Source organism: Vanellus vanellus (assembly GCF_965231255.1).
Source record: "Vanellus vanellus genome assembly, chromosome: 3".
Classification (NCBI taxonomy): domain Eukaryota; kingdom Metazoa; phylum Chordata; class Aves; order Charadriiformes; family Charadriidae; genus Vanellus; species Vanellus vanellus.
In genome coordinates this window covers 113,621,717-113,637,134 of record NC_138907.1, presented here as the reverse complement: position 1 = coordinate 113,637,134, position 15,418 = coordinate 113,621,717, and the positions used below count along the sequence as shown (strand labels likewise).

Sequence of the window (15,418 nt, the reverse complement as noted above, 5' to 3'; positions counted from 1 at the left end):
TATTAATTTCAAGTAGCTTTCTCAAATTATGGCTGGAGTGCGTTAGCACTTCACAGCAGTTTAAACTGTTTATGATTACGGAAACAAAGTGTCTGCAACTTTATAGACACCACAGAGGCATAGTCCTTGCACGTAAAGAAGCTTATTGTACTCAGACTTGATGGGGCATTTCCAGGGATACTGCCATTTCCTCTCACTCTGAGATACACAGTTTGAGCCTCAAAGAGGGGCTCATGACGGTGATGTCACTACCACCATAAATAAAGGGCACTCCTTGCACAGCTGACTATTTACCTTTCGTTCTTAAACAACTTTTTTTGTCCGTTTTCCAAAGTACTTCCTAAGAAATTTTCATCTTGCGATGACGAAGACCAATGCGACTGTCTGAAAAGAAATCCTATAGCGTGCTATTAGAAGACAATCTTCCCCATGGAAATATTCTCTCTGTTCTCTACACGTGACCTGAAGCGTGAAGTTTTCTTTTATTTTAATCATAGCTAATGAACCTTTTTATGTGTCATCACAGGAATTGAAATGGAAAGGGTGTGTTCAGAGAGTTGGAAGATGGCAAAAATAAATGTATTTCACGTAACATATGGACAATAACATTGGAAACAAACCAGAGGAGTAAAGGATCAATAATAGGGTAGTTAAAATTAAGAGCCATTCATGAAAATGACTATTTCGATCACATATTTCAAACAAATTAAGTTTTCAAATTAATGGCCGATACCTTTTTCCTTCTGTAAAATACAAGCACTAAAACATAATGCTTTGTAAACACCTGTTGCTTGGTTTACAACCCCAGCGCTTTCATTAGTTTTCAAATGGCTCAGAAGAATTTATTAAAAACCTAAGTTCATGTGGAAATTGGTCTGGTACCCATGGGAACAAGTGGCTAACAACTATTGAAAGCTGCCTATTATCTCTCTGATCCTGGTCGGTAGGATGATAAAGGTCATTATGACTCATAAAATCAGGACAAGTCATGACTCTGCAGAATCCTCTGTGTTATATCAGTCAGCACAAAAGCATCTGTCTAACATCACAGAGCCTTCAGTAGCTGCAATAAAAGCAACAACAAAAGGAAACAAAATTAGAACGGATGTGGCAAAAGCTGTAGAGTTTGCATGCGTTTTATGCAGCTTAAGAAATCATGAAAAATGCCTCTGTTAGTAAATGAAAACTTCCTATACGTCTGGCAGCACACTGAGCGTGACCAGCAGCATTGCAATTTTTGCCTGGTTGCCACTTACAAGCCCTTACGTGTTTTCACATACAAGCACGAGGGCACCATTTCCAAAAGTAAAAAAAGGAGTACCTGGGCACTTTTTTGGTTTTATCATTCTTGTGAGAGTGACCGGCAACTTGCCAAAGCCACAGGTAGAAATATTTGCTCAACACAAGTTGGACAACGGACATAAAATCTTTTCATGTGGACTTTAGATCAGTCATTATTGGTAACTTCTGTAAATCATCATCTGCCTAAGCCAGATTTAGCAATAACTTCTACTTGAAATAACTTTTTGCCCTAATCACCTATTTTTAACTGTGTGAGGTCTACTGGAAAATTAGTGTACACCACGTATAGCATACAGGTGAGGCCTAGTAAGGATTAAACAGCTCTAAATCGTTCACTTGTTGTGAAAAGTCCTCAGAGAACATTCTAGAAGTTTATTTTTTAACTTTCCTTTCAAGTCAAACTATCATCTTTCACCTCAAGCTTCCCCAGCTCCTCCGAGTCAGACTGAGTCCCTTCTCGCAAGCTCCCGCCAACACCGTTTTTCATCCCGTTCATTCCGACTGACACTCTCTTTGATGACAGCCATTGCTTCCTTAATACGGCTCAGCACTGACATCACAGATAGAACACGGCATGATCTTAGAATTCCAATGCAATAAAATGCACTTCCATCATTACTCATTGCAGGGCTCCGCCAACCTTGCTTAGAGCACTTCATGTAGCAGACTGAGGACCATGGAGAACCCAAACATTTCAGCATCCTCCTTTCTCTGCATGCCCCGTTCATGTGCCGTGGCCTGAGGCAGCAGCTGATAGAGGGGACGGCTTGTTTCATAAACAAGCTGCATTAAATATTCTTCCATACATTATAGAGAGGACAAAGGTCAGGGGAGTTGGGGCAGCCATAAGGCGACTCAATATATCTGTGTCATGGGATTGATTTCACAAGAGAATTAGAAATCAATGCCTGGAGTTTAGGGGCTAAAAGCCTTTCACCTTTAGGTCACCGGTTCATATTCAACTCAGTTCAGTAGAGACTTAAGGCTGTTACCTTCTGAAGATTGTTTAATCAGAAGGTATTTGATCGTATCTGGAATTTTGTCATATGCATTTGCTCGAATTTGCTCACACCTCAGTGATCAATTGCTCATAATTTAAAAAGCGCTTTCACAGTAGGGACCTTGTGGTCGGAAGAAGGACCTTGGACTAACAGGGTATGAAACCTGACCTACCTTCTCGCTGGGGAAATGTTTCCTTTGGATCAACAGTGAGCTTGCGCTAGGGATAAAGAGAGGACTTCAGGATGGAAGGATATCCATCTAATATTTCATAATCTAATCTTTCACAATCTAATCTTCCATCAATTGGCAGACAATTTTCTTCCTGTTTCTCTTTTCAATGAATAACAGGCTTTTAATTAATGTTAATATTTTTGTGGAAAAATGGCAGCTTGCTTAAGACAAACAATTATTATATTTTCAACTTTTCAGCAAAAGTATTTCTTCTTTTCAGTCCCACTCACAAGAAAAAGCACACAGACACTGACAATGCTCCACATTTTCCCCCTCCTACGTAGCACCACTCCATTTGAAGACTGAAGTCCTAAATTTAAAAAATAAATGAAATCAATATGGTCAAGGTAGAGAGCTTCACTGTACAGAAATTCACCACTATTACAAAAGCCCAATAGAACATTGTACATTTTAACAGAAGCAGCAACAGCATTTTATACTGCAATGTTTTCATCTTACATGCAGCTTACAAATCAAAGAAACTAAACTAACCTTTTCCTCTGACATTCTGACCTCAGGGACCCACCAAAAAAAAAAAAAAGAAAAGAAAAGATTTCTTATTCCCTGCTAGGAAAGTGGGCAGTTGTTTGGTCTTTTGGAAGGGAAAATGATGGGTGAATAGCTGCTTTGTTTATCTTGGGAGACTCCCCTTACGTGTGAGAACTGGGGAAAAAACCCCAAAAGACAAAAAAAACCTTTGGGACTGGTACATGTAAGCTGTTTTTATTAGGAAACAACAAATATCGCACTACCACAGAAGTGTTTCCTCCATCTAAACATTCCTTTAGGTTGCAAAAAACCAAGAAACATGAAGGCAAAAATCTCAATCTGTTTTGCAGAGTAGTTAAACCTGTGATCTAACTTGATTAACAGAATACGAGGTACATGCTCAGACACAGAGAACTTCTTCTTGCCAAAAATATAGTCTTTTCCAGAAAATGGTAATTTTTCTATGGAATAATACATCGATTGTAAAAACAAAGAAACAAAACAACCTCCAACAGAAATGACTTTCAAATCACAAGCACATATGCCTTGATGGTGGGACAACTTCTTAGCATAATCAATAAATTGGCACATGCCCCAGAGGCATATCAACAGCCCCTAATGGGAACAAGACCATAAGTCAAAAGCTGGCCCGGAAAACACTGAGACATTTCCCGATTTCTTCTTGAATTTTTGTACACTCCACAGGCATCTTCACAAATATATGCAGGCGGACCATAAGAAATTAGGAACCTATTGGGTAATTGATTAGTGTCTTTTCCCTTCACACAAGTTATTTTGGAGAAAATCTACAGCACTAAGAGCTGCCTTACAAAACACACCATATGAAGAGAAAAAGCATGAAATTAAGAAAAAACAATGGGGTTGAAGGGTTACAAGTGATGTGCCTGTATCACCAAGAAGCCTTACCAAAAGTGTGGGATATACTCTGACTCGTGATGACAGCTCATTTCAATACAAAATGAATCAAATCCAATTTCCCTTTAAAGTTAGAAAGGCTTGAAGGGACCACTTGCCATGTTGTTTCAAAAAGGCCGACATATTTGAAGAACAGCCTAAACTCAGAATACCAAAAATAAGCCTTCTATCCTGTCTTTAAAAGCAAGACAATAAAAAGAGCTTCCTTTCTTCATGTGAAATGTTTTCAACTTAAAACTGTCACAATACAGAGGTCACTGTGTTATACTATTAGACAGAGAATTTAAAGCAAGAAGGGTCTGTCTTTTATCTCACTGTGTCTGAAACCATGAGAGTATTCAGGTCTGCTTCTAATTTTATCTATCCCGATTTGACTTGCATCAGGGTATGAAAACTGGAATCAAACAATCATTTCTATCTACAGTATGATCTCTTGTACAAATAGTATGCTGTCTTCATGTCAATAAGATATATCATGTTTTTTCATTACTTTAGGGACCAGGAACATTATTTTATTTCCAGCTTTCACATGAAGACTTTGGATCTTAAAGTATGTAAGTTCTTGCACATTTAAGCTTGTTATAGAATACATAAAAGTCATCTGACAATATTAAAATTATTTGCAAGAGAATGTGATTCACTGTTGTTTAAGTGTATAACAACAGCCAAAAATAAGCATTTAAATGGTTTCAGGAAACTGAAATGTATTAAATAAGCAAGCTGAGGATGCAAGTAGCTTAAAATCCTCCCAGTTATGTTCCCATTGCCTTTTTCTGTTCTTGTTTAGCATGCAATTAACAAATACACTACTTCCTCTCTGCTAACAGCCTGAGGAGCTTAAGCTGTTAATAGCGCTAGCACTGAATGACTTGAGTGGTACAACATTCCTGTCTTTATCTTTAAAATGACAACACGTGGGTGATTTACAACCCTCTTAATTCTTTTACAACCACTGGTCAAATGTACTGTGACCAATCCAACTCTGCAAGATCACATGAGGAAAGAAATTACTGTACATAGAATTACATTACGCACCTTCACACTACGCTGTCAACCCAAATGCCTTGAAGAGTTGCTCAAACTAAGATAACAACTGAGTTCACGTCATATCCCCCAGTATTTGTGAAAGAAAACAGTTAAAAGACATGACAAATGTTTCCCTTTTGTTATTTAAAGCTCAGACTAGTACACAGATATATGATGAAGCATTTTTTGGTTAAATAAGAAAATAATATATAACAACCTGAGAGCGCCTGATTGAAAAAAAGAGTTCTCCATCTGATTATATTTGTCCCAATATAAAAAGTATTCCATTTTAATAACATTAATATTCAGTTCATTCATTCACATGACTGCAGATCATCCCTATTTGAGTTGATTTTGATGAGGCTAATGGCCATCTGAAAGACTCTAATAAAATAGATAGAAGGACCTAGTTTTATGTCAGAAGTCAGACCTTCAAAACATGAAAAGCAAGAAATTAGAGTACCCTACAAACAGCATTATTCAAACACGCAGTATTACCTGATTACACATATAGAAAAAAGTTTCAACTTATAATCATTCATATTTATTTATATGGTGATAATAGCAAGAAGTCATAGGTTAGGGTCCAGAACCCATGCTATTGTTCAAACGCAGGGGAGAATACTATCCCCATCTCAAAGAGATAAATCAAAAAGCTCATAAATTTTTGCACTCCAAACTACCATCAAACCGTTTACATGTATATAGTAGCCTGAAAGTTCCACTTGACAGACCTCCAGGCTGTCCATGTTAGTATTTGGAAAGTTGAAACAGGGACAGGCAGCAGTTCAACTAGTCCAGTTACCAGATGTGCAGTTCCAGCAACTGGGACGTAAACTGATCAGACGATGACTTTAGCCTTGGACTAAGGGATAGAAGGTGATAAAGCATTTCTAATGAACTGGCTCACTCTGTATCTTTCCAAAGTAAACACAGCCAGCTCTGAGTTGTTATCTTGTTGTGCATCACCAGCGAGCGTTACTGTACACATGGAACGGAAATAAGATCCGCTGAACTCACTCGGCAAAAAAGATTAGCTATTAGTTGTAGTTCACAGAAGCATCCGCTTACTGCAAGCACAGACACTTACCCAACAGGGCATTGTGCCCATTGTCATCCGGCAGGAATCTTTTATCCACAGCACACACTAAAAGGTGATCAGGTAAATTTGGTGACTTTGCACCAACAAGTAAAAACCCTGACGGTACCTCAATATGTTCATTGGAAATTGAAACCAGTCTCAAATCTTTACCAGCCTGGCAGAAACCTAGAAAAAAAACAATTCAGTGTATTAAAGTTGACAAGATTTTTTTTTGTTTAATACTCACAATTGTTTTTATTAAAGTACTTCCTATATTTTTAATGAAAAACAAAGTTGTATCCTCTGAGGTCAAGGGCAAACTGAGAGATAATTTTGTTCCCTGCCTTTCCGTCAGCCATAACCAGATGCTACCAGTACAAGAAACAAACAAAAATCTGAAAATGTACAGGGAAGTTTTCCTTGATAATGTTTTGCAACCTGCATATTTATGGGACTATTTACTAAGACCGTCATAACTTAGGTCAGATATTCAAAAATGGAGAAAATAGTTCTTAGTATGTGGTGAATTTCACTGGCTTTTCCTGGCTTTTTGAGTATTTTTTACAGCAACATTGAATGGGGTACACTTTAAATAGAAAAGAGTGATGATAAAGCCGTAAGAATTACTACATTCATTTTAGCGAATTGCATGCCTGCAAAATCAACCTTTTAAAGGCCATATGGCTTCAGATAACAGAAGTTCTCATGCCAGGTGTTCCAACACAAATGCTTATTGGACACACTGGGCAAAGACCCTGTCAAATATAAGAGCAACCAAGAGCAATCCAGCTTTATCTGGCATGAACACAGGCATTTTTAGGATTTCTGTATTGTATAGATTATCTCATTCTGATGAATTATAGGGGAAATGACCCCAGTCCTACCCTGTTCTGTAGGGCAAATGCTTTCCGACGGCACGTTTAGTGCATTTCTTACCATCAGTAGTGCAACATCCTTCTGGGGGAGGCTTCATCTGGTAAGAAACAGGAGGACTACTCGATTCTGAGCCTTCTTCCTCCTCCTCTTCTTCTTCTTCCTCATTATCTGCTCTGCTGCCTGCTACAAATTAGCATAAAAGACTTAGACAACAGAAAACGCTGGCAACAAACCAATGAATGAACAGGGTGACCCAGTTACAGAAAGTATTACAGCAAACTGGATTCTCTCCTTTTGACAATGACTTTACTGTTGCCAACTCTTAGATATTTGTTGTTTCCTTAAAGCTCCAGCTTCCACTCATGCTTACAATAGAACATCTTTCATCAAAAAAATAATGCTTTTAACACCTGTGCAAAAAAAATTCAAAAGCATGACCCAACTGCACCTGAGAAAGTAAAAAAAAAAACCTAAAGGACAAATAAAAAGAAGCCTCGATTTATTATTTTTTAAATTCTCGTTATTTTTAAGGTAACCTCACGATTAGAGGTCTAATTCCTGATCACAACAGTGTAACTGTATTCTTTGTTTATAATATTAACAGCCAATATAAACCCAAAGTCATTACTTCTTAGCACTTTAGAATGTCCTGGCGATAGTCCAAGCACAGATTTCATTAATTAGGTATTGACGGTGTCCTTGATGTTGTACAGAAAACTGAAGAAACGGTTCCTCCTTGAAACCAGGTTTGCCACAGATGGTGCCACGATCAGAACACCCAATTCTCAGGCCTTCCGTCTCCTACCAGAATCCAGAGCCGTGAGTAAAGCACTGCTGCTCCCCGTGCAACGTCAAGGAAAGGCAGATGTCTTGGAAGACGATTCACAGCAGCCACTGCATGGACTGTGCTAGTCTAGGAGGCAATACTGAACTCTGGGGAGAAGAATACATGATGTAGGCTTCATTTTTTGAAAGGCTTTAGGTGTTTCTGCTTCAGATTCTCTGCTGTAAACCACTTCTCTGGTGCGCTGACTACCTAAATCGGTAATTTTACCTGCTAGCTTGCTTGTTAAGAGAATTCACCTGCATGTTATTGGTGTATGTTTCAGCCTTTCAACTCAACATTGCTTCTCTACTTGGCAAAGTAAAATAGCAGTTAGGCTCCTATATTGTTCTGTTGATCCAGCTTTTAGTCTTGAAGCAGAGAAACAATGAAGCACACTGCAGTCATCCTCCAAAGCTCAGTGTCAATGGAACATACTCTCTTTGCTTTGACTGACTTTGGATAAGGCACTCAGAATCCCATAGGAATTTTTTTTCCCTATGACCCTCCTCAGAATAGCTTTTTATTTTATTGAGAAATGATTGATTGCAGAATCAGCTAAACAAAAACTACAGGATAAATGAGAATTAGGGAGGTCTAGCTGAAGAAAGTAAATCTGGAGTTCGAAGATTTGTCTCTAAAGGTTATTAAGAGGTACACCCCAATCTAAAAGAGGATTTGAAGAGTATGTTTACTTTTAAGTATCCAAGCATCAAGCTTCAGCCCTGGTGCACACAGACACGGACAGAACATTAAACACGACTGTTTCAAGGTGGTAGTCTAAAGACAAAAATGCTGAAAGTGAACAAAAAAGTGAAGCTCTCCATCTTTGCTATTTAAATCAGGGGTAAGTTATGTGTTATGACTTAACCTTGACCGACATCCAAATGCAATGAGAAAGGGGTGAGTCTGGCTCTCCTCTCTCTTCCCACCCTCCCAGCCATGAAGTTCCTCCTTCCCCTTTGTGCCAGCTCTGACACTGGAGCCAGTGCTGAGACATCCCAGCTTTACTAACCCAGCAGAAAACTAAGCAAACAAAAGTGACCAGGTTTCTTTTACAGGGTTTATGTATTAAATTAGCTCAGTGGAAGATCCAAAAAATGCTGAGATTGATGCAAAGGGAGAAAATGGGAATGTGTGGTGGAGGAGTTGGTGCGATTTTCCTATTTGTGCAGTGGTAAACTGTTAGGTTTGGTCAGTCACAACAGGTAACTTCACATCAAAAACGAAGACAGAGACAAGAAATGGAAGTGGAGAGTAAGAAATAGGAGAGCTACAGTGCTTTCAGGTCAAAAATTAAGAGTACAAGAGCAAATAGATACCTATAACACACAAGAATGAACCGCTGTCACCTGTAAAGGGTGACAGGGATTTTGGTGCTTGTTTTAAAAAGATCTGCAGTTTCTGCTTCTATTTTACTTTTAAATTAGGGCCCCTTCAATGAACTCTATGTTTGCATGTGTCTGTTCCACATCTTCTTCTCTTAAACAATCCCAGAAGAACATACAATCAGGCACTCAAAACCAGAGACAAGGCAATGGCAAAAGTGGTCTCACAACCACAGTTCTTCTGTTGTATGTTACAGAAGCAGGCAGTCAGCTGACATAACTTGATATAGCACCGTTAAACCAACAGACATACTGTGAAGATTTTGTCCATATTTTATTGAATTTAAATTTATCCATAGATACCATAATCACCATTGTTTCCCTTAAAGGAATTCTTTTCAGTTCTCACGAATAATTTCTTAGACCATACAGCTGTGATTAAGACATTTCATGTGGAAAATTCTTCTCTACTTAGGATGTAATTTAAATATAAGTTAAGTTCTAGGAATATTTAAATGTATATATAGTTTTTTCTCAGTGGGACTACTCATAGGGCTGATACTATCCACAAACTGATTGCAGCATCAGGGCTTAAATCAACAGCCACAAAATATATTGCATCCATGAACAGAGAGCCTCCCTAAAATGCAGATCAAGGAAGGAACCAGTTAACCACAGACACGAGTTCGCTGCAGAGTTCAAGTCAGAACGTGGGGGTGCTATGAGAGCTGAACACAGCAACTCTCAACGAACGCCCTCACTGCAGTGGAGCCAATTGCCGCACTGCTGCTCAGCATTGCTTTGCCACACCACCTCCCATCCTTTTCCCACTGAAGTCCCGGTGATACCGGTGGTATAGGACTGGGATGTTAATGGAAAAATAACGCTTGTCATTAATTTTTGAAATCCGCTTTGCACCTCTTCGGCACAAACACAACACACAGGCCTAAAAGACAGCACCCGAACGCATCTAAAGGCACAAGAGAAAAATGGAATAAATACATTTTGTATTTCAGAAATAAGATATGATCAGAGAATCAAAACTGTGAGTGTGATTGTGATTCAAATGGGATTTTGATTTCAGAAGTGAAGAATTAGATTAAAAAGCCTCACTGATTTGCACATAGTGGCTTCTAATAACTTGCAATCCAGTCCACAGGTTCAATTGGTAGTTTATAAGGTAATAACTAGGCAAACAGAGGTATGCAAGAAATCTAAACTCTTTAGAGCCAAATAACCCTGCCTTCTATTGTAAAGAGTTTCTAATGCACATTCCTAGAAAGTTCCTGAACATCCAGACCATTTACTGGCATTTGCGGATATGTTCTGCAATTACAAAGGCTAAGAAAATTAAGAAGACTTTAGAGGACCTTAGAACTGTACGACCAGTGAGAGCACAGCAAACTGCAGGCTTTTTGATAAAATGAAAAATCAAGCAAGAGGTTTTTTTAAATAATGATAGTGGTTTTGGACTATTTCAAGCACTATGTGAATTTGCCAAGTCTGGAGAAGAGAAGAAACACATCAATAATAAAAAAAGCAGAAAAAAAAAAAAAAAAAACAGAATAAAAACCATACTATTATTGGAGCCCAGGAGATCTGACATTATGTCTAAACCAACTTAGGTGAACGTGGTACTTCTAATTTATACAGCTACAAATAATTTGATCAGCAAATGTAATTGTATAAACGCTTATAAAGGCATATGTTTATGATATGTATGTTTTTTTCAAGTCTAGAACGTGTAGACTGGAAAACCATACTCACTTGAAAATATGTGTTTTTAAGTTCATTGCAAAATATGTACTATCTAGGCCAGAAGGGACCAACATGTTCATTTAACTTGTCTCCAGACACACTACAGTCTCTTTTGTACAAATAAATTATTTTTAGGCATAAATTACAATGACAGATATGTAATTGCATTCGGCTAGTCTCAGTGGCTAGACACCTCTTTCTGGTTTAGATGGTCATTTAAAAAGACAGAAAAATGTTTTTTAAACAAAAAAAACCCAAACCTAAAAATAATGACAAGTTACAACAGGTCATTGATAAAGATTAAAAAAACCATTTCCAGTTGTTTCTTTCTTAAGCTGACTATATACTTGTCAGTCTCTCTAGCAATTTTTATACTGTAACATCATCAGAGACAAAAATCCGTAATACCAGCCTTATTTACTGGTGGCTGGTTTTGTTGCCAAACGTCACTTCAAACATCTATAATGTGTTACCAGTCCACAAAACAGAAAACCAAACCACTTGAGTTGCACTGACCCACCGCACTACCTTGTCTAAATTTACATGATGTCTGCTTCACCATGGGAAAACACACCAAAAGGCAGCTATGACCAAGGATAGTCGGAGTGTATCACCATCCCAGAATGCCAGGGCCAAGGAAAGATAACAATGAGAGGGGAGGACAGGGGCTTATACAAGACCCCAAGGATGGCGCTCTGCTTCAGACGCCTCCCGGTCCTCAGAGCCACAGGGATTCATGTAGCTAGAAGCAGAAATTTTGATTTACGATGAGGCTGGAGTACATGACGCCAGCTTGCAGACCTCTCCCACCTGAGGAACAACCGAGGAAAGATTCTATTACAGATCCCTGCAGAGTTCCCCTCGTCTGAAACTCCCATGAAAGGCATGTTCTCTGCCAGGCTGTTGTGAGACTTTTAATTAATTAGAGATCAATTCTGTTTCCATTAACTGCAAAGAAAACAGAATCAGCCCCTCAAGGTTTGGAAAGTTCTTTGAAAGCCCTGAAAGAAAGAAGTTACAGAAGAGCAAAATCAAACTTTTGTTCCTGAACAATGCAGCTGCTCCTGTAGCACCTTTCCCAACTGATGCCATAATCCATTTTGTGACATCACAGTTGGTTGCCATGGAAAAGTTTATGAAATCCTGATAGAAGAGTTTGATAGAAGGATCACTTTGTGTGGGAAATAACCAGCATGTGTATTTAAACAATGAATGTATACTCATTGTTACGTCCTATATTAGCAAGAAAAAAAAAAAAAGGAGGAGAAATGACTAACGATGTGCGGGCTGTGAGCAGATTTACTTTTTCAAGAAGTTTTCTCAACTGTTACCTTGAGGTAATAGTAAAGAGTTTAATTTGTGCAAAATACTTTTATCTTACACTACTTCTTGGGCTGATTTTTTTTTCTGTTACTGTGGATTGTTAACCATTATGCATTTTTCATTACATACATATCTAAACCGTCTTTAGCAAAGTATGACATGGGAAGTAGACAAGAAAGTGAAAAGAAATGAAACACCGCCCTGGTGACAGAAATGGCCAAATAATGAAATCATTAAACATAACCTTGCACCAACATGACGGTGTTCTGCACACACCAGTAAACTCACTGAAAACCACGAGACTACTACACATAACAGCACACCAAAACACCAAATTGTATCATGAGTTTGCTTATCAGATCAATGCAGTTCATTTAAACTATATGACTTCCAAGAATAAAAAAAAAAAGACAGAGCAAATGAAACTCAGAAAGCAGGCTTCTCTAAACACACACAAAAATCCAGTGAGAAATCTCATGTGTTACATACCAACTTGTGCAGGGTTTAGGAGAGAACACATCCAAAATTTTTACCTTTGCAACCACAGAATAACTATTATGCCCAAAGTGATTACAAACCTTCTTAAAATCTAAAAATAATTCTGCTGTATTTATTCACAATGAAAATCAGTCTTAGCATATAACTTTTAGGAATTTATCACGTTTTTGCCATCATTTACTGTATGACTTTCAGCAGTGTATGATAAATTATAGGATAACAGATTTATGTTCCAAACCTCCAAAGATCCTCCACACATTTAATGGAACAATCCCTAGTACTTCAATTTACGTATATTGATAAATCTGAGCAGCAAGTGGCTTAATTTTGTCAAAATAAAATACAACACAGTTTGTATTTTTAATCCCATTCTAATATATATGTATATTTGTAGATCATACAAAATCCAAAGAAAAAACTTTAACTATTTTTTTCTTTTCTGTATGCTGATTTGAAATGTGTGTGCTGAGCCTTGGGAGAGCAAACAGCAAAATTGTTTCTGAACAGAAATATAAATTCCACTATTTCCTACCTTCCAGTGATGACAGTTGCTGTTCAGCTTCCAAATACAACTGAGAAAAGATTGGTCTGGGAACTAAGTTGTTTGAGCGGAGAGAAGCCTCAATAGAATTATGCAACACTTCTTCAAACCGTGTTGTCTTGAGCTGACCAGCGTAAGAATTTCCCATCTTCTCAAAAAAAAAAAAAAAAAAAAGAAAAAGACAAGAAGAAAAGAAAAAAGAAAAAAAGAGAGATTTCAATTTTAGCACTCAGAACTCGATCTCAGAACTCGATCACTGCATGTAGATGTCAGACTACAACATTTCTCATGAAAGAGAGAAGCTTCATTGTCCACAAAGAAAAGCAAAGGAAAAGAACATTGACTGCAGCGGCCGCTGAGCAGATCCTGCTGGTAAATTACAGGAAGTTATCTAAAAGTAACAGCTTTCTGTAATTCAGCAGAAAGGCAGCAAGCTTTGACACCTTCTTGAAGATGTGGCTAGAAATCTGATTCGAGTAATTCCTTGGTTTATACAGCAATTGAGGAGATGCATTTTCAATAGTCAGCAATCTCATCTGTAAAACAACCTTTCTGTTTTACATAATTTGAACAGAATAAATGTTAAAGGATCTGGGGAATAGCACAGTTTTGTGTATTTATCTTTGCGTGGCACATCGTGGCTGAAAACTCGTGGCTAAAGCAGTTCAACATGTCTTTAGAGAAGCTGTCTCATAAAGAACGTAGCATTGCTATAACTCAGATATTGTGAAATATAGTGGCTTTTCATTCTCACCTTAAGTAGTGTTTTCCACTGTGGCCGTGCATTTTATTTTTTTTTTTTTTTAAATGAGACATTGTCGATTATCTATTTGATTTTGCATTTAATTATTAGGACTTTATTGTTAGTGAAACCGCATAATTTACCATTCTGTCATTGAGGAGTCAGTCCATTCCAGCTGAATATCCCACGTACTTAACTACCGCCCGCTTTCCACCGCGAATACAATGAACTGGTATAACCAAAAGCCATGTCAGCTTTCTTTTCCTAGGACAAAGTAGCTCTTGCCCTGGGCCCCATGTCCTTTCCCTCCTCAAGTAACCGTGAATAGAAAGCATGAAACGCTTCCTGTTTGTGGCAGTAATTCCTAAACACTGAACAGCCCCTCCTCAGCACTGGGCACCGCTTGGGAAATGAGCCTGTTGGGAAGCATCCTGCAGGAATCAGTCAAGCAAAAGAAAAAATACTGTGCAACCACGTAACCACCCTCGATGGAAAAAGGAGTTTGAAAGGAACAACATACAAATTTGATGAATGGGATATCTTTTTATGACTTTTCAAAGCATATTTTACATATATAATTATATTTTTGTATGTTTGTATCATGTTAAAACTATATATATATAGTATAGTTAATAACCTATCTTATAGCCTATTGATATTATATACACAGCATCAATAGAAGCACAATAAGAATTATAAAACAATGCAGGTAGCATTTAAGAACATGGTCTAGAGAAGAAGCGGGCACTACTGACAAAATAGCCGTGTATATGTACAAAATAAACCAGAAAAATTGCGGTGAGTAGTACTGATGTGTCCATTTGGTGCAGGGTACACGAGAAGCTGCAAAGCCTGTTTGTGATGCTCAGTGCTAATGTGGAAGTGAGGGTGCATCTTCTCTTCCAACACAAAAAGCAGATTACAGTTCCCTTTCCGCACTGATAGGAACCCTCTCTCTCCTCTTGTACTGCTTCACCTACACCAAACACCACGGCAGACAATGAGGAACGCCTGACATCAGTATTGTCCTTAAAAAGCTTTATCAGAGGTGTACGCAGGAAACCCAAGGTCAAGCTCTGAAATGAGTTATACTAAATGCTGTTTCTACACAAAAGCACTAGAAGATGTTCAGTTCTAATTCTAATCCATCTTTCAACCATTATATGACTGTCAGGCATCTTGATAATTATTTGTCTTTGCTCCATTGACGTTTTATGTTTAATGTAACAAGGACAAATAATTACCAAGATATCTGACAGATACCTATTTAATTCTTTTTTTCTTTTATATTCCTTCCTGTATTATGAACTCTCTTGTTAGGTTGGAGGCACCTGCGGTCTTAGGGACCCGTCTCTACGTTTTCAGGGCCAGGTTCAATATTGGTTCTACGTGACTGTTCATCACAGGCTGGAAAGTCTGGACTAAAGAGAAATAAAAAATGCATGAACACGCTCTAAGCGTG

The 15,418-nt window shown here is 38.0% G+C and overlaps 1 protein-coding gene across 1 annotated transcript in view; it reads right to left on the bottom strand.

Moving 5' to 3' along the window:
- Nucleotides 1-13,362, bottom strand: part of GREB1 (growth regulating estrogen receptor binding 1) — a gene marked incomplete at both ends in the record, with an annotated part of 60,517 nt that extends 47,155 nt beyond the window's left edge. Inside the window, 3 exons of the mRNA XM_082481850.1 lie at nt 6,077-6,253; nt 7,004-7,126; nt 13,206-13,362. Coding sequence (XP_082337976.1) covers nt 6,077-6,253; nt 7,004-7,126; nt 13,206-13,362 — 457 coding nt within the window. The remainder of the gene's footprint in view (nt 1-6,076; nt 6,254-7,003; nt 7,127-13,205) is intronic.
- Nucleotides 13,363-15,418: the final 2,056 nt, after the last annotated feature.